Below are 18,119 nucleotides of genomic sequence, written 5' to 3'. Positions count from 1 at the left end.
AGAGGGAAGGGATGGATTTTGAAGAACGACATCTGCGTTCCTATCCTGGCTCCACCACCTACCAGTAACACAGCCTTGGGCCACTAACATAGCCTCATCTTAGAGATGAGAGAATGGCTCCCATAGCGTTGCGAGGACCACATGAGACCATCCACGTGAAGTGTTTCACACAGTACTTGGCATGTGGTTCTCGTTTAATTACAAAGTTCTCACCTGAAAAGGGGGGGAGGGGTTCCCCACCCCCAGCAAGTCGGATACCTCTGGGGATCCCGTTGCCCAATTTCCTACTTTCTTAGTAGCTCACACTTAAAATAACGTGTCCAGAGGTATTCTCTGCACCTAGGACCTCTCAAGCAGAACGATCTGTGCCAAGAAGTGTTCTAGGTGCTTACTGCCATCATCATTTTTTCAGCATTTCTGTTCCAGGCTGGGGCAGATGTCAACAGATTCCCCGCCTTGGAGAGCCTGCGTGCTGACGCACAGGGAATGGGGTGCATGGCCGGCACGTGTGTGCATATACACAAGTGCATACATCTACAAAACTCATAGATTTACATCTTGTCCTTGACTTTGATTTTCTGGGGGAAATCAAGAATAAGGAAGGAGGTTTCCTCTGTGCCTGTCCATTGCCTCCCACCCCCAGGTCTCCTCCCCAGCCCTCAGCCATACCTTCCACTTTGGGCTTGGCCTCGGCCAGCCGCTCCTGGAACTTCTTTTTGAAGAAGAGGGCCTGCAGCCGCTGCTGGTAGTGGTCGATCCTGTAGACAGGGTGGGCTGCATCGTGAGGCAGCACCCCCGCCCCCCCCCCCACCAGCCCCAGCCCCAGAGCAGCTCCAGCCCCCTCCTTGGCCCGCCCACCGCCGCCCCCTCCTGGCCGCGCCTGCTGCCCCCGGACCTGCTCATCTCATAGAGGAAGCGGTCCGCACGGGCCATCCGCTCTATCTCATGCTTGTGCTCCTCCAGGAGGTCAATGTCACTCTTCTCTGGGATGAACTTGAGGAGCTGCAAAGAGCAGGTGAAGGTCAGACAGGAAACAGGTGAGAAGCTGACATGGGGGGTGGGCAGCCCATGGAAGCCCACACACTGACCAGGCTCAAGATGGGGAGGGCCCCCCATAAAAGAGAGGTGCGTCCTCATGGGGGTGGTTTGTTTCACCTGCCCCAAGGGGACACAGGACACCCAGCTCTAGACTTCCTTCCTTTTATTTTTTTTACTTTTTAAAATTGAGATATAACTTACCTACAGTAAAGTGTACTGTTCTTAAGTGTACAGCTCAATGATTTTTTTTTTCTTTTTTTCTTTTTTATTTTTTTGTGGTACGCGGGCCTCTCACTGTTGTGGCCTCTCCCGTTGCGGAGCGCAGGCTCAGCGGCCATGGCTCACGGGCCCAGCCGCTCTCCGGCATGTGGGATCTTCCCGGACCGGGGCATGAACCCGTATCCCTTGCATCGGCAGGCGGACTCTCAACCACTGCGCCACCAGGGAAGCCTGATTTTTTTCTTTTTAAACCAACTTTATTAAGGTATAATTTACATAAAATAAAATGCATCCATTTTAAATGTGCAATTCAATGAATTTTGACAAAACTATCGACCCACTGAACCACCATCCAGATTAAAATAAGAAGATTTCCACCCCCATAGAAAGTTCCCTTGTGCTACTTCAGTAAGCCAAGCCGCCCCCATCCCCCAGTGTAGCCTCTCAACTGAACTCTATCACCTTAGATAAAATTTGGCTATTCTTGAACTTCATACAAATGGACTCATGCAGTGTGTTCTCTCTGGGGTCTGGCTTCTTTCACTCAACATAACATCTGAGGCTCCTCCATGTAGGTATTGGTAATCCATTTTTTATTCACTGCTGAGCACTATTGTAGGAATATACCACAGTCTATTCACTTTCCTACTGATGGACAGCTGAGTTGTTCACAGTTTGGGGGTGGTTTATAAATAAAATTGTTATAAATATTCCTATAGTTAGTGTTTGTACCCAGTGGGATTGTTGGGCACTAAGGTAGGTATGTGTACTGCCAAATCGTTTTCCAAAATGGTTCCACCCAATGAGAGTTCCAGTTGCTTCACATCCTTGCCAACACCTAGCATTGTTGGCCTTTTCAATTTTAGTCATTTAGGTGGGTGGATGGCACTACCTCACTGTGATTTACCATATTTCTCTGATGACTAACAGTATTGAACCATTTGGAAATTCTCTTTCATGAAGTACCTATTCAAGTCTTTTGCTCATTTTTAAGTTGTTTGCCATTTTCTCACTGATTTATAAAGTTCTTTGTTCTGAATATGAGATCTTTGTGATCTATACATAAAGCAAAGGTCTCCTAAAGCTTGGCTTGCCTTTTCACTCTAGTAATAGTGCCTTTTGATCAACAGAGTTCTTAATTTTAATGTCCAATTGATGGTGGTTTTGCTTGGTGTTTTCTGGGTTTCTCTTGAAGGACACAACAGACTGATGTGGAAGAGATTTGGGGGAGATATGGTTATGGGTCACTGTCTTTGCCCTGAGGCCCATGGCGGGGGGGGGTTCACTCCTCATATCTCCTTTCTGGGGGCTTCAATCCCCTGAAAAGATGCAGCCTTCTGGTCTCTCCTCAGAAAGGTTGGCCCAGGGAAGTTTCTATAAACCTCTCCCTCACTCCTCCAGCCCCCAGCCCGATTATTCCTTGACCTAAGAGACTCGGCCTCCCTGGGGGCTGTCAGGAAGGGGTCCGGCTGCCCCCTAGTTTCAGGGGCCTCACCTGCTCCAGCATGTCCTTAGCGAGGTCCTCCTGCTCGTCCATCTTCAAGATGGCCTGCCGGATCTCCTCATTAGACAGCTTCAACCTAAGGCCAAAACCCCACCTTGAGCAGCCTGGCCTGGCCCTTCTGCTCAGGACAGACCCCAGACCTTCTCCTTCAGAAGCCAGAGCCCGGGCCTTCTCTCTCTCGCTTACATTTGATAGCACTTTCTCCTCTGCAAAGCCTTCTCAGACTAAACTCACATGGTTCACTCTATAACTCAATCCTGAGATATTTTAGTCTCTAGAGACGTTGAGTCTCTGGTTTCTTGCTTGAGTCTCCATCCTAATGGATGGGGACATTTGGGAGGAAAAGGGCCATCTTCAGTGTAGACTGAGACAGGGCGAAGAGTTTCTGATCCTTCTCCTCATGCCAAAAATACCCACGGCATCTCCACAGGAGGATGGGAATATGGGCAGGTCACTAAGGGGGAAGTTTCCTGTTTCCTTCAAGACAGAACAGGTCTCAGTCTTCCGACAGCGCCTCGGGTCCCGCACAGCTGTTCCAACACGTCTTGCTGTCTGGGAGAGGGAGAAGCAACCCCCTACACACACGTGCATACACACACACACACACACACACACACACACAGCCCCTCCAGATGCACACCCATTGGGAGGCCCTGGGGAAGCATTAAGGGGGAGAAACTGAGGCTTAGGACCTTATGAGGAGGAAAGCGGGGATGGACGGCCCAGGGCAGCTGGGGCAGTGCTAAGAATAGTATGGGAGGCGGTGACCTCTGACCCCGGCTCTGGCGGGAGGCCCCGCACAGAAGCTATGCTGTTAGTGCAGATACTGCCCTGTTTGTTCTGCAGCCGCGGGAAATGCTTGGGGGCTGAGATCATGCTGCTCTGTGGCCTGAGCCGAGCGGGGCCCTCCGTGGGCTTAGAGCAACTCCGCTGCCAGACGCTGACCAGGCTGGTCAGGGGCCTCGTGATGGGGCAGTTTCCTGTCTGCAGAGCCCCTCACTGCTGCTCAACAGGGGCTCCGGGAGAGGGCTCGAGATCAGGGGCCCCCTGCCACCCCAGGGGACAGCCAGGAGATGGGGGGAGGCCAGAGGCTACTATCACCCCATTCCTCTGCCAGGCGCCTCTCTCCCCCAGGCACTCAGCTCCATCATATTTCTCTCTAGGCCCAGCTCAGGCCTCTGCTTCCTGGGGACCCAGTTCCTCCCACCTGCAACCTACTGTGGAGCAGGGGCCGTAGAGGCAGGGCGAGCACCTACTTGGAGAGAAGGATGATGCAGTTCTGCGCCCTCCGGCCGTCGATGACCGACAGCTCTTTGACCTTGCGCGAGGCCAGGTAGATGTCCTCCGTGGAGCCCAACTCCTTCTGCAACCAACAAGCCAAGTAGAAAGGGTCAAGTGTGTGTTTTCCCCAGTCCTCTTCCTGCCTACCCCCCACCCAGGAGCCACCCCCGTGCCAAGCAGCGAACGCTCCTGGTGTGAGCGGAAGAAAGAGAGGGGAAAAAAAAAGACAGGAGAGAGAGAGGAGGGTGGTTAATATCTGACTCCCGTAGGAGGCTCTGGGGCTCTACCCTGGGCTAGAATGTGTCAGGGGCAATGAGAAGCCCCTTTATCAGAGACTGCCCTCTGTGGGCAAACTAGGCGGGGAGTGACTGACTCCTGGGGCTGTGTAGTGTGATCTACACTGCGTCCCAGACAATCAACCCCTACCCACCCACCAGCCCACCCAGAGAGCCTCCCCAATCTTATGACGAGAAGCTGGTTCCAAGTCCCCGTAAGGTCACAGTTCCTGGACCCCTCCCTGGGGACTTCAGGCACAGCTCAGTGTGCCCAGGGTGGAGGGCGTCCACAAGTTCAGAGGTGGGGAAACTGAGGCACAACTCCCTGCAAAGTTCTCTCCTCTGGGGTTCCAGCGGGCAATTCCCAAGAAATCGAAGATCCCCTGGCCTTCTCTTGGCCCCTGGTGAGATAGACAGGAGACTGTTTCTTCCTTTGGGAGGTCCTTCCAAGCACATGCTCCAGGTTGGACGACTCCAGGGGCTGCCACTCACATCACTGTCTTTGTGAATTGCGCCCCCAGAATTGTGCAGTGCCCAGCCTGTGCAGTCTTACAGGACAGCCTTGCCTTGGGCCTAGTGGGTAAGACAAGAGACCTAGAAGCTTTCTCTTCACCCCAGTAGACATTCACCTCCACTGCTGGTAGGGGTCTGCTTGCATTAGCTCCCTTCCCTACATTTCTGCTTTTTCTTTGGGGACGCTCCCTGACGCCACCCTGTTAAGATGGGTAAAAAGGCAGAAGGCAGAACTGACAAGCCCTCTCTTTTGGGCCCAGTACAGGGTAGCAGCCCAGCACAGTGGTTAAAAGTTGGAGTGTCCAGAGCCCCAGGAGTGACTCACCTGTTGGCAAGGATTAGTTATCAGCTCCTAGGCAGGTAGCAGCCACAGCCAATAGAGAATTAAACATGCACAACGTTAGCCAAGAGGTTTGGGGACCCAAGAACAGTAGGAAAGACATGGGGACCCCTCAGCATCTACTGCCTGCCCCCCATCCCAGTGAGACCCCCATGGTTGGAGATGGAGACCTGCAAGTAGCGCTGAACAGGAGCTGCAGACATGCACTCACAGAGAAGCCAGACCAAGCAGAGGACAGGCAGCCTCTCCTGAGTGCCCTGCGCCCAGGGGGACCACCACTCCCCAGTCGGACCAGGCCCCCGAGCTGCCCCACCCCAGGCCTTGGCTGCAGCTCTTCCTGCTCCTCTGCTGGGAATCTGCCCAGAGGGCAGAGGGCATTCCTGCACCCCTGCATCTTTCAAAATAGGGGAGGAGACAAACCACAACCGAACTTGAGCTGAAAGCACGTGAAAGTTGCATTCACTGAGACAGAGAAAAGCAGGCGTCCCTGAACTTTGCTCCTTACCCTTTCCCCCTTGTCTGTCTTTTGATCTCCAAGGGAGCAGAGAGGGCAGAGCCCACCCCTGGTCCTCCCTTCCTGACCCGGGGGGAGGTTGAATTCACTGACTCAGGACACGCAGAGGGCACAGAGGGAAGACCACGCTCATAGGACCGTCCCTGTCCCACGCACCCCGGACCCCAAGACAGAAAGAGGAGGCGACCAGGGCAGCACAGCCTCTGGGTCTCCAGCCTTGCTGCTCTGAATTCAACACCCCAGAGCCCAGGCGACCTGCAGAGTGACAGTAGTCCAGGTGAGCACAGCCCTGAAACAGGGTGCTGGACTGAGCAGGCTCAGAGAGACGAGGGGAGACAGAGGAGGGCGCTGTCCGTCTTCACTCCCCTCCACTCCCCAAACTGGGAGGCCCCAGGCCCAGCCTGTCCTAAACCCCGGAGTCCCTCTTTCCCCCCAGCCCCCACCGTAGCCCTACCTCAGGGCCCTGGAGACTGGGTGGGCCAGGCTGGAACCCTGGCCCGGAGGAAGGCTCTCAAAATAGGGGGAGGCGTGTGCTCGCCCAGGACTGATATGCCCCCGGCACACACTCCCTCCATCCCTGGCTCGGAAGCACTGATCACAGGAGCAACAAATGCTCCAAAGAACTTCTTCCTGCCCCAGCCGGGCCACAGCTGCTGCCTGTACCATGCCAGCTGGACATGGGCACAGGGCTAAAAGTGCTTCCTGGAATTAGGGGTAAAGAATCAGATGCCTAGAGCACCTACATTTAAGTTAAACAAACAACCATCCGGTTTTCCTAGACCCCTAAGGCAGGGCCAGAGCCCTGCCCCGCCCCCGCTCCCTTTTGGCTAGTCCCCCAGGAGCAGTCACACGTGCTCTCGGTCCTGCCCGCCCTCAGGAAGGGTCATCCACAGCTCTGGCCTTGGCAGAAAGCAGTGGGGAGACAGGCCACGACATGCTGCCTCTGCCCAGGAGCCAAGAGGGCCCGGACCCCACTCACAGGCACCTGGGGAAGTCCTCAGGGCTGGAACCTGAAGTCAGTGGAGAAAACATGGAAGAAGACAGCACAGCCTGGAGAGAAAACAACTCCTGGGAGGCGGGCCAGAGACAAAGCAAATGCTCCGAGGCCTCTAGGCTGATAATGCCCAGGTTGGACCTCGGAGGATGGCCCCCAGCTCTGCAATGCAGATTCCTGGGCCCTCACATTCATGGGAGGGTGAGGTCGGAGAATTGGCATTTTTGGCCAACCCATTAGGTACTGCCTCAGGAGCGCCCGCGGCCTGACACCAAGCCCACTCCCTGTCCTGCCTCGGGAAGAGCAGGCTTGCTGGTCAGCCTCTGTACACAGTGTCTGCAGAGCAAAGCCAGGGCCTCTCTTGGCCAGCCCCAGCCTCAGCCCCGCAGTGTGACCTGAAGCAGCTCTACCTTCCTTGAAACATTAGCATCCTCTGCTCCACTCCTGGGAGTGTCGGGAGATGAAAGTATAGCGGAAAATGTGGTGGAAAAGTTATAATGCCTTGTAGGTATAGTTCCTAGGTCCCAGGGCCAGAAAAAGAGCAAGGTCAGCAGTGGCCTGGCCCCACTACTCCACCTCCAGTGCTCCAAGACCAAAGAGAGAAATCGACAACGTATTATTTCCCCACTTGATGTGCAAATACAAACTAATACAATGGGATGTTTTCCCCCTATGCACTGCACCCCCCTAACTCATATCTATGTCCCCAGAAAGAACATGGTACCTGATAAAGAATAAAATCAATTCAGTGTATGTGGAAGGGAGAGGGAGGGAGGAAGATAGGAAGGGAGGGGCTGAGGGTTGAGTTCAAAGGGTGTGTGTGAAGTCAAGACCAGAAGTCAAGACTCAAGACGCTAGAGGGGGCAGGGCGTTACCTGATGCCTCTGATAAGCTGAAAACATTTTTTCAAAGTCCGCGAGGTCCAGAATCCGAAACACCTGCATGTCATCAATCTCATTCCATATGGTGCCAGGGACACGTTCCTAAGATTCAGGGAAGGGAGGAGACCCCGTGGCTGACTCAGCTCCTTCATGATGGAGATGCACGATGCCCCCCTAACCCCACCTGTCCTCCAGGTGCACACAGTTCCATAGCCAGGCTCTCAGACCTCAGAAGGGGGTCGATTCCTCCCCCTCCCCTCCTCTTCACTACTCCGCTCCAGGGGAGAGGCCACAGACAACCTTCTCCTCCTTTTCACCTGGGGCTACATGTAAGCACGTTCCAGAAATCAAGGGAGCGCTGGAGTGATGGGTGGGCAAGCATAAGAGGAGGGTATGAAACTCCTTCCAGAAAAACCAAACCAAACCAGTGTTCTCAGAGCACCCTCCCCCAAAGTCAGGGTTGGCTGGAATCATGGCAGGAAGAGTGCCCACACATACTTGGGATCCTCAAATCTTCAGGGCTGACTGTATTTCCTGTATCTGAGGTGGTCATTTTCTCTCCCAGTGGCCTTCCTCCCACTTTCCCAGATTCCCAGAAAGTGGACGAATGCCAAAGGCTGGGACATCCTGGCCCCTTTTTAGTGACTGCTCAGGCCAGCAAGGCTCTGCCACAAGTTCCCATTGGTCAGAGGGTGTCCCATCCCTCATAACTGGAATGGACCCAGGGGTTACATTCCAAGGTCTCTCAGCTCAGGCACTGCCCACTTCTGTGTAGGACCCTTGCACTGAACCCCACTCCGGGGATCTGGGGAAGAGCTGTTGGCCACGCCAGGAATGCCCTAGTGGTCTTGTAACATCCCAGTAATGGCTTCGAGGGCCAAGATGAGAGTCCCCCTCCCAGGACCCCTCACCTCGTCCAGAGCTTCGCTGTCCTTTAAATTAGAACCTCCCCACCCCGCTCTGCCTGGGGGCAGCCGGGGACCTTCCTAATGCTGATGCCTCCTCCCTCCATCACCCTCAGCAAGGCTCCGAGAGAGAAACGTATCCTTCACTCACTTTTATTTTCTTAAACTCTGGAAAGGGGAGGCAAGGCCAGAGCAGGGCGGGTGGGGACATTCCTGTGGCCTTCCTAAGGCCAGGGACCCTCTCGTGGAATGCTGGGCTGGGAAGCTCGGAGCAGCAAGGGATGCAGGCAACCGGCCAAACCCAACACAGACGCATTCTTCTCATGGCAGAAACAACGCGCGCGCGCGCGCGCGTGTGTGTGTACGTGTGTGTATGTGTGTGTGTGTACATGAGCATGCGTGGGTCAGGGGAAGGGGGCTGGGATGAGGAGCCAGACTCCTGGACAGAGAGAAGATGGGAAGGGGAATTGGATCAGGGAAGGCGGGGAGGGGGAACTTCTAACTCGTTCTCCATCTAAATCTAGACCCAGGGTGGAGGTGGGTGGAGAGGGAAGGCCTGTAGAGGTAAAGCTTCCCACTGCTCTTATTCTCAGTGAGGCCAGGATGAGAAGGAAAGGGCTGGAATGACAGAGCTGGATGTTCAACATCCGGAAGAGTTTCCCCTGAGACAACAGACAACCCAGGATCCCCCCACCCCACTGTCTCCCAAACACCCTCCCTTCCCCACGGTCACCAGAAGGACCTGCGACCCTTCTTGAAGGTGCAGCTGAGGTCTGAGGCCAGAGAGATGTACATCCTCTCCTAACATCCTCTACATCCTAAAGATGCGCCCACCTCATACAATTATTCTTGAATTTTTATACCCCTCTGGCCAAGACCTCACCACCCCCAGGCTAGATTCCTGGGACTTCTGCCCCTCTAGAGACATCCTTTCCAAGCCAGGGAACTCTTTCTCAAAAACACATCTCATTACATTTCCCTCCTCGAGCGTTTGGGGTCAGACAGCCCCTAAGTGAAGCTGTTGGCAAACGGAGGGGTTCTCTTCTCTTCCCATGTCCCATGAAAGGAAACTGAGTCTCAATCACGTTTACCTGACTGCATTGGAGTGAGGATTAAGTGAGAGAACACACTTAAAGCACACATGGTAGTCCCACTAATAATAACTCATCTAATATCCTTATTTTAAAGGTTTTCTATGTGTCAGTCACTGCTCCAAGTAATTTGTATGTATTAAGTCAATTCTCACAAGAACACTTTGATCTGGTTATCGTAATTACCCCCATTTTACAGATTGGGAAACTACAGCCCAAATGATGAAATAACCTGAATTTAGTCATGCAACTAAAAGACTGGGAATGGGATGATAAGTTCACTAATATGACTCGAAGCCCCACCCCCACCCCTGCTGCTACATCTCCCACAAGGGCTCCTCATCATGTGCTCCATCAAACCTGGACTTTCCAGTCTAGGAATGAGACTCTGGCCTGCTCTGGGCCCCTGAGGAATTGATATAGGCTTTATTATTACTGGACCCCAGAGAAAATCCTAAGCACAAAGCTCTTTAAGATGAAAATCTTACAAAAACATTAGGTGCCTTGTTTGCCTTCCTTAATTGTTGAGATGCCTAATCAACCCTTCATTACATGTTTAAAACCTTAAATTATAAGTTGTAAGCACAGGAAGCAAAAACAAATTTCTTTCTTTTTTTTTTAAACCACAATTAAAAAAATATTATTTCTGATCATGAAAAATGAATGTTTCCACACCGCCTACGACCTTTGGTTCTGCGGAGCTGCTTGCCTGCCCGTATGCAGCTGGCCTTTCTGGCTGGCCTTGTGACCACGGAGAAGTATCCACAGGGCAGAACTGTGTGATGCAGTTGTTACGAACTTTAACAATGTCCCTTCAAAATGCTGCTAACAGGTGGCTCTACAATTTGAATAACTCAGACTGGAGATGTTATCAGAAGCCCAGGAGGCAATGAATGGGCTATATTCATGCTTCGTCTTTCCACTTAGATAACAAAACCAGAGGTAGAAGGAATCAGAGATCATCTCGCAGACAAGGAAACAGGTATGAAACAAATGATTTCTGCAGATCACACCGTTAGTTAGAGCCAAACCTGATTTGGTTAGAGGTTAGAACCTCTCCTGCAACCCATCCCCAGGACCTCAGGATGTTTCCTTGGACACACTTCCTAATTTGCCAGATCCAAAGCTCTTTCAGGGCAACGTTATGTCTCATCACCTTTTATTATTATCCATCACAGCCCCCAGCAGAAAGCTTTTCAGAAAGCAGGCCTCAGACTGACGGGCTAACTGGTCTACCACCAGGAGAAGGCACCTAGCAAACTAGCTGACCATCTACTAAGCAATCTGTGTCTCCTCCCACTCTAAGTCTCCACTGGAGCTAATTTAAGCTCACAGAGTGGTATGGTAATGAATTCTCCAAGAATTAGTCCCCTGGCCCCATACAACAAGGTCAGAGGGCATCCATCAGTCCCAGCTCCAAACTGTTTTTGGAGGGTGAACGTGAGTCAGGCTAACTGAGGCCAGTTCTCTTGTATCTATTTACCTCAAGGATGAAGCCACTGGTCCTCTTAAGAGGACACAGTACAGAACCAGAGCAGTGCTTGGCCCAGGCTGGAACTGGCCTTCAATTACCAGGGGTCCAACGTGATCCAGGGCATCTCTACTCTACACTCATGAGAATCCAATAGAGGAATCAACTCCCACACGTGGGCCTGGGATGGGTGGTTCTTAGTGGATAATATTCAGGAGGGCGGGCCTCTCACTGCTGAGCAGTCTAGAAAAGTAGCCAGTGTTTGCATCTTCCCCTGGGAGGATGCCAAAATGGCTACACCTTGATATCAAACTCTTCATTGCCCCTGCCCTGCTACCCTGTCATGGCCTCATCATTTCAGTCCTCTGTACACACTGCCCTGCTCTTTACCATCTCTAGACCCGGGCCCAAGATCTTCACCTATATGTTGCACCCTTTTCCTCAAATCAACCCAATCCTTAACATTCTAGCCAAGCCCTGTCTCATCTAGAAAGCACCCCCGCTTGGCCCTATATTACTCCAGTAACCCTCAGCGCACTCATATTCCATTTGTAGGTGGCTCTGCCGATGTGAGCATCACCGCATGCCAAGCCACCTCCCCCCTGTGCTCTTCCCAATAGACAGCCGGGCATCAGCAACCCCATCTTCTGCATCCACTGTGCCTACCTTTACCCCCATCAAAGAAAGCACCCAAGGTGGAGATCTGCAAATAGCGGGCTATCAATCCATAGGGCTAACTGTCCCAGGCTGTAGGAGAATGGATCCACTGACCTCTTCCTTGCGACTCACCTCATTCAGCTTGACCCAGTTGAAGGACTTCAGTGGGTGTGAAGGCTGGGGGACACACTTCTTCCTGAGCGGGACATCACTGCTGGGGAAGGGGTCTGGGGGGAGGGGCAGGCCCATGCTGAAGCAAGGTGGGGCACCAGGGGGAGTGGGAGGCCCACCGGGGGGCAGGGGGGGTGGTGGCGGTGGGGGACAGCAGGCGAACGGTAGAGGGGGCGGGGGTGGAGGCAGGTCACTGGTTGTCAGCGAGGAAGACAAGGTAAGTGGGCCCCCAGGGTGAGGGGGAGAAGATACAGGTCCTGTCTGTGGGGAGACAGAGACATCAAAAAGACAAAGCATCAACAAGGGTGCCTTTCGAGTCCCCCATCACTGTGCCTTCCTTTACTCTTATTCTCCACCTAGACTAGACCCCGAAGCCTGCTCTCACCTCCCACACACCATTAAGCCCTGTTTTCTCCCTCTGCATCCTGAACATCCAACACACAGATACACACACAAGGCAAACACAGACATAGTGGACAAAGTCACAGTCATCACGTGCAACAGTGGGACTGATACAGCCAGGCCTGCACAAGGGCACCCAGCTGAGAGGGGGAGGGGAGCCCAAACCCCACCCGCACTCTGCTTTCCACGGTGTGCTTCCTGGGACAGTGTCACCCGGAGGAAGGAACGCTGTTTTTGTCTAACACAGGTGTCAACCTTGCAGCCTCAAGGGTCCCCTCTATCCTGGTCTGAGGTCTCCTCCATGCTGGGGTCCTCACCTCCTCCCCACGCCTGATCTTCCCCCCACTCTTCCCCTCAGCTCAACTATGTCAAAGCAGAGGAGGGGCCACGTACTGAGATTTCACTGAGTTGGGCCACCAGCTCTGCCACTTGTCCCCGAGCCTGGCGCAGCTCCTGGGACTCTCGGGCCAGCTTGTCCTTCATCTTGTTCAGTGTCCGCATCATCTCTTCCCTCTCCAACGTCTTGGTCTCGCATTCCCGCTCCTTCCTCTCCAGCCTGCTCACCAGCTCCGCGTGTTCTGGAGGAGGGATGGAGGAAGGACAGGAGGGGAAATGGGAAGAGAGGATGTGAATGCATGTGTGTCCTTCTCCAAAGGAGGAAATGGGGTCCCCGGCAGGGGAGGGGTGGGGAGCAGGGAGCGGGTTTGGGCAGAGCCCCTCACCTTTCCGGAACTTCTCCGCTTGGTCTCGCCACTGTTTCACTTCATTCTCGTTGATGAGCCTGGTGGGGAGTGAAGGCCCTCTTGACTGTTTGCTCACAGCTTCCCAGAAGACATGGCATCTTCCAGTTCCCCACATTGGTACCCTGATCTCCAATCTGTCCAGCCACATCAAGGAGGCTAGGATTTTGACTCCCCAGATGTCTCTCCAGGTCCCATCCCTGACAAGTTCTCATGACCTGTCTCTCCATGGTCTGAGAAAGCTGAAAGGACCCTTAGAGTCCAACCCCTCTGGGACAGAGTTGAAGCTCCTAAGACCAGAAAAGGAGATGACCACTAACTTGTGGTAAAGCCAGGACTAAATCCCAGGCTTCCCTTAGTTGTACAATGATTTGTACCCCTTTGTAAAAATAGGTTCTCGCATCTGAGAGAGATCAAAACATTGGCCTTACCATGGTCCAGACTTCCAATGACCAATATGTGAGGGCAAGAGAAATCACCCACCCCAGTAACACAGAGTTAAGTGGGTAGAGGGTAAAGAGGGGATGTGTCTAAATCATAGGAGCCCCTTCATTCTTGTCAAACTCTCATTACAAGCGGTGAAAATGAAGCTTTTACCCAGACATCAAGGTATAAGAGAGGTGAAATTCCAAGGTGAGATCTCAATAATCATTTCTTTTGTAAATCTGAAAACACAGAGAAGTTAGATCCATGACTCTTGGCCTCCTCAACCAGGTCAAGGATATAAAGAGGGAGTGAAGTATGATGGGGGAAATAATTTGCAAATAGTTTTTTTTTTTTTTTTTTTTTTTTTTGCGGTACGCAGGCCTCTCACTGTTGTGGCCTCTCCCGTTGCAGAGCACAGGCTCCGGACACGCAGGCTCAGCAGCCATGGCTCACGGGCCCAGCCGCTCCGCGGCATGTGGGATCTTCCCGGACCGGGGCACGAACCTGTGTCCCCTGCATCGGCAGGCGGACTCTCAACCACTGCGCCACCAGGGAAGCCCGTGAATAGATTTCTTTGGAGAGAGCCATTGTCATCCTCTCTGGCGGGGGGCGGTGGTGGGGGGGTCCTCCTTCAGCACCATCTAGTGAAGTGACTTCTTTGTGCCCACCCAGAGGGTCTGACCCATGTTCCCTGACACTGGGAGGGAGGCATGGTGGACTGGGGCTAGGCAGGTCCAGAGGGTAGGCGGAGACCCGTGACACTCCAAGAATTTGTTAGTATGAGAGATTGCATGAGGGTTTCTCATGAGCCAGAGAGCATCGTGGAGGAATTAGGCTGAAGCTATTTTAAGTCTCATCCAAAAAGTCCATCTGGACACTTCAACAGTGTACATCTACGTGTATTGTATTGCCAGTGAATCAGGACCTGATGGAAGGGATGGTGCCAAGCAGGCCTGGAGGAAAAAAAGAAAAACATGTGTCTCCAGTGACCAGGGTTTTGTAGCGAAAGGCACCCAGCAAGGAACTTCTGAATACATGTCATATCTTTATCCATGTGCCAAGCCCAGAGAGCAGGAAGTCTATTTATTAAGTTACCTGATCAAGTAGGGCCTTTTCCCTTTCTCCTTCCTGCCCCCATGTTGCCTCTGGTGGGGGTCAGAAAATGGTTAGCTAGAGGAAAGGGGGGTGGGGTAGAAGGGGCTAGAAGAGAAACAGAACACAGAAAAAGAAGCCAACCATCACACACACACACACACACACACACTCACTCACTCACTCACTCACTCACTCACTCACTCACTCACTCTTACACTCTCTTCCCACTACAGCTTCCAGCCCCAGTCCAGGGAGGAGAGAGATTCAAGGCTAAATCCAATCTAGAATACTGATTCACGTCTGAGACTAGCCCTTCTACTTGCAGATTTGAGGCTATGTTGGCAGCTGAAAGTGAGCTGAGGACTCCCATTGTCCAAGAAGCAGCAAAAACTTCATTGCACCTGAGGAGTTGTCATGCTCTGGCAGAGGAAAAGCTTCCCCACTAAGTAATGTAAAGAATTAGTAAAAGATAAAAATAAAGCTGCCTTCACTATTTACAATAGCCAAGACATGAAAGCAACCTAAATGTCCATCGACAGAGGAATGGATAAAGAAGATGTGGCACATATACAATGGACTATTACTCTGCCATAGAAAAGAGTGAAATAATGGCATTTGCAGCAACATGCATGGACCTAGAGATTATCATACTAAGTGAAGTCAGACAGAGACGAATATCATATGATTTCACTTATATGTGGAATCTAAAAAAATGATACAAATGAACTTACTTACAAAACAGAAACAGACTCGAAGACTTCAAAAACAAACTTACGGTTACCAAAAGGGAAAGGCGGGGGCGAGATAAGTTAGGAGTTTGGGATGAACGTACACACTACTATATATAAAATAATCAGCAAGGACCTACTATGTAGCACAAGGAACTCAATATTCTGTAATAATCTATATGGGAAATATGAATCTGAAAAAGAATGGATATATGTATATGTATAACTGAATCACTTTGCTGTACACCTGAAACTAACACACCATTGTAAATCAACTATACTCCAATATAAAATAAAAATTAAATTTAAAAAACTTCAAAAAATAAATAAGGCTTTTGATTACTTTCCTAGTTGTACTTGTCCAACATACCAGTTAGGATTTTGACTACACCAACACCCAGCTATTTGTGCAAATGAAAACAGTAGCATGAATAGTTCAGAAATCATTTTCTCCTTGGCTTTGCAATGCAGCACAATGAATCCTTGAGAGCCAGTTCACCTCCTTAAGGGCAACTGATTTAGGCTTATACTGAAAGTAAAAGTTTAAAATTAAAAATCAGTGTGCTAACATGAGGCCTGATCATTAGCTGACATGACTTTAAACTCATTTCTTGGTGTTTCTCTACACCCAGGGTCAGTCAAAGATGGTAAGTCAGAGACCTTAGGCTCTGACATCGTTTTCCAACAGCCTCATAATTAAATTGTCATGCTCTATTTTCAGTGGTTGGCAGACCTTCTCTAAAGAGCCAGAGTAACTATTTTAGGTTTTATATACTATGTACAGTCTCTGTCATATATTCTTGTGTTTGTTTTTAACAACTCTTTTAAAATGTAAAACTATTCTTGGCTCGTGGACCATACCAAACAAGCTGGAGGGCGGGGGTTAGCCTGTAGCCATAGTTTGCTGACTCTTCCTCCGTGTTAATACGTGTAATCCCCCCCTCAATCCACTGAATGCAGTGGATCATAGCGAGTTGCGTACACCCCCTTTAAACCTGTGCTATCCAATACGGTGGTCGCCAGCCATGACACTACTTGAATTTAATGAAAATTAAATAAAGTGTAAAACTCAGTTCCTCAGTCACACTAGCCACACCTCAAGGGCTCAGCAGCCACATTTGGCAGTGCACGTATGGAACATTTCCATTATCTCGGGGAGTTCTGTTGGATGATCTTGCTCAAGGCCCATTGGAGGTGTCTGGGCTGGAGAGAGGGAGCCGAGGTTTCGCTGGTGAGGCCCCAAGTAGGAGAGGGATGGGGAAGGAAGAGGAAGACAGGTGAGGGATGGCCACTGCTCACATGTTGACGATGTTCTTGACGTTGAAGTTCTCCAAAGGAGCCAGGTCAGGATCCATACCCCTCTCATCCTGGAGGACAATCTGCTGGAGGATGCGGTCCAGGAGCTGCCACTGCTGGAAGTTCCGCTTGTCTGAGGGATGACAGGCATTGTACGATCTTTACCGAGCCCTGGGACCCCCTAGGGCCCTGCCCTAGAGTCACTCCCTGGGGCCAGGCTGGGGAGGTGAGTCCCTCCCCTCCCTTGACAAGCTACCCATCTGACTGGGGAGGCAACACAACTGCTGATAATGAAGACTCATAAATCCTATCATTTCTTGCTGATCTGCAACTGACCTTTTATGAATGTGTCAACCCTCTAGATATATTTCTCTATTCCCTGAAATGCTTTCTGGCCGTCTTCTTCCCTGCTGGTACCCTGAGTATCCTATGCCTGGGGAATGCAAATTGCTTTTTTACAATTATCTTAAAAAGGCACATTTAAGAAAGTAAATCTGCTCCAAACATTACACGCTGAATAATGAAGTCTCCAGGGAAAATGTTTTTGAAAGAAAAGGTTTTAGGATTATCAATGCTATTGTCCTACAGAGGAAGATGAATGGAAACTCATTACAGGTGCACACTGAGAGGGGGTCAGAATGGGCTGAAGAAGTGGCTGTGGAATCCTGGCAGATTTCGTGGTGAAGGTGACCCTGAACTGTGAAGGCAAAGGCATCGTGTGTTGCGCCTGCACAGGGCCCCACGGGCATCCCCTCTAATCGTAGTCTGGCTGGACATGGACTTTCTTTTCATGGGATGGCCACAAGCTCCTCTTCCTTGGTTCTTGATCCAAGTACTCTGTTTCTACTGACCACCAAGGGGAGGTCAAGCAGCACGATCCTGGCCTCAAGGCAAACCATAATGCCCACAAAGTGGAAGGTCACATCTGCACAGCCCCATTTTGAGGCAGAACAGAGGGACCCATTCACAATGCCCCTGGAGCACTAAACACAGGAAGTCATGCGAGCAGAAGTCCGATTCCCCACGTCTTCCATGAAGACTTTCTAGACTGAGTTTTGGAGAGCTGGCAGCTTCCTGGTCCAGGTCACTGTGTCTCTCCTCTTTCCATCACTCCACTGACACATGCACTGCAAAGTGGTCTTCGTTTTCCATTTACCTTTCAACCAGGAACACAGGGTAAAGCCCGTGTTCACAGAAGTAGAATGTGTTTCATCTAAAGCCCTGACCCCAAAGAAACAAAATGCCTTCATAGGTACAGACTCACTGAGCCTCAGGTTCATTCACTGTAAATTGGAGATAATAACACACACTCCCTTAAGCCATTCTGAGGTATAGAGACACTATCTTAATAGACCTCCCATCACACCCAGCCCAGAGTTGGCGACAATAAATCGTAGTTGTCACCACCACCTCAATTACCAACACCAATATCACCACTAAAGAGAGTCTGTCTAGGCCGACCATTATGGTGGGCCATGCCAGTTTCCAAATATTCTATTTTATGAAGAGTTTAAATACCAAATGGTGCAGTTATAGCTCATTTCAAATTGCATGCTGGCATGGCTATTAGTCATTATG

At 51.2% G+C, this 18,119-nt stretch overlaps 1 protein-coding gene across 4 annotated transcripts in view; it reads right to left on the bottom strand.

Annotated features, from left to right (window-relative positions):
* The window catches only part of DAAM2 (dishevelled associated activator of morphogenesis 2), a gene marked incomplete at its 5' end in the record, with an annotated part of 45,916 nt that overhangs the window by 9,003 nt on the left and 18,794 nt on the right, over positions 1-18,119 (bottom strand). For 2 of the 4 annotated variants that reach the window (XM_079712115.1, XM_079712116.1), the window contains 9 exons: positions 670-758; positions 896-1,002; positions 2,753-2,837; positions 4,018-4,124; positions 7,554-7,661; positions 11,816-12,115; positions 12,650-12,834; positions 12,979-13,037; positions 16,545-16,674. In XM_079712115.1, coding sequence (XP_079568241.1) covers positions 670-758; positions 896-1,002; positions 2,753-2,837; positions 4,018-4,124; positions 7,554-7,661; positions 11,816-12,115; positions 12,650-12,834; positions 12,979-13,037; positions 16,545-16,674 — 1,170 coding nt within the window. Of the gene's footprint in view, positions 1-669; positions 759-895; positions 1,003-2,752; positions 2,838-4,017; positions 4,125-4,946; positions 5,031-5,155; positions 5,183-7,553; positions 7,662-11,815; positions 12,116-12,649; positions 12,835-12,978; positions 13,038-16,544; positions 16,675-18,119 lie in introns of all 4 variants that reach the window. The other 2 variants (XM_079712114.1, XM_079712113.1) reach the window with 2 other exon arrangements.

Source organism: Hyperoodon ampullatus (genome assembly GCF_949752795.1).
Source record: "Hyperoodon ampullatus genome assembly, chromosome: 10".
In the NCBI taxonomy this organism is placed as follows: domain Eukaryota; kingdom Metazoa; phylum Chordata; class Mammalia; order Artiodactyla; family Ziphiidae; genus Hyperoodon; species Hyperoodon ampullatus.
This window is presented reverse-complemented; position numbering and strand designations above follow the sequence as displayed.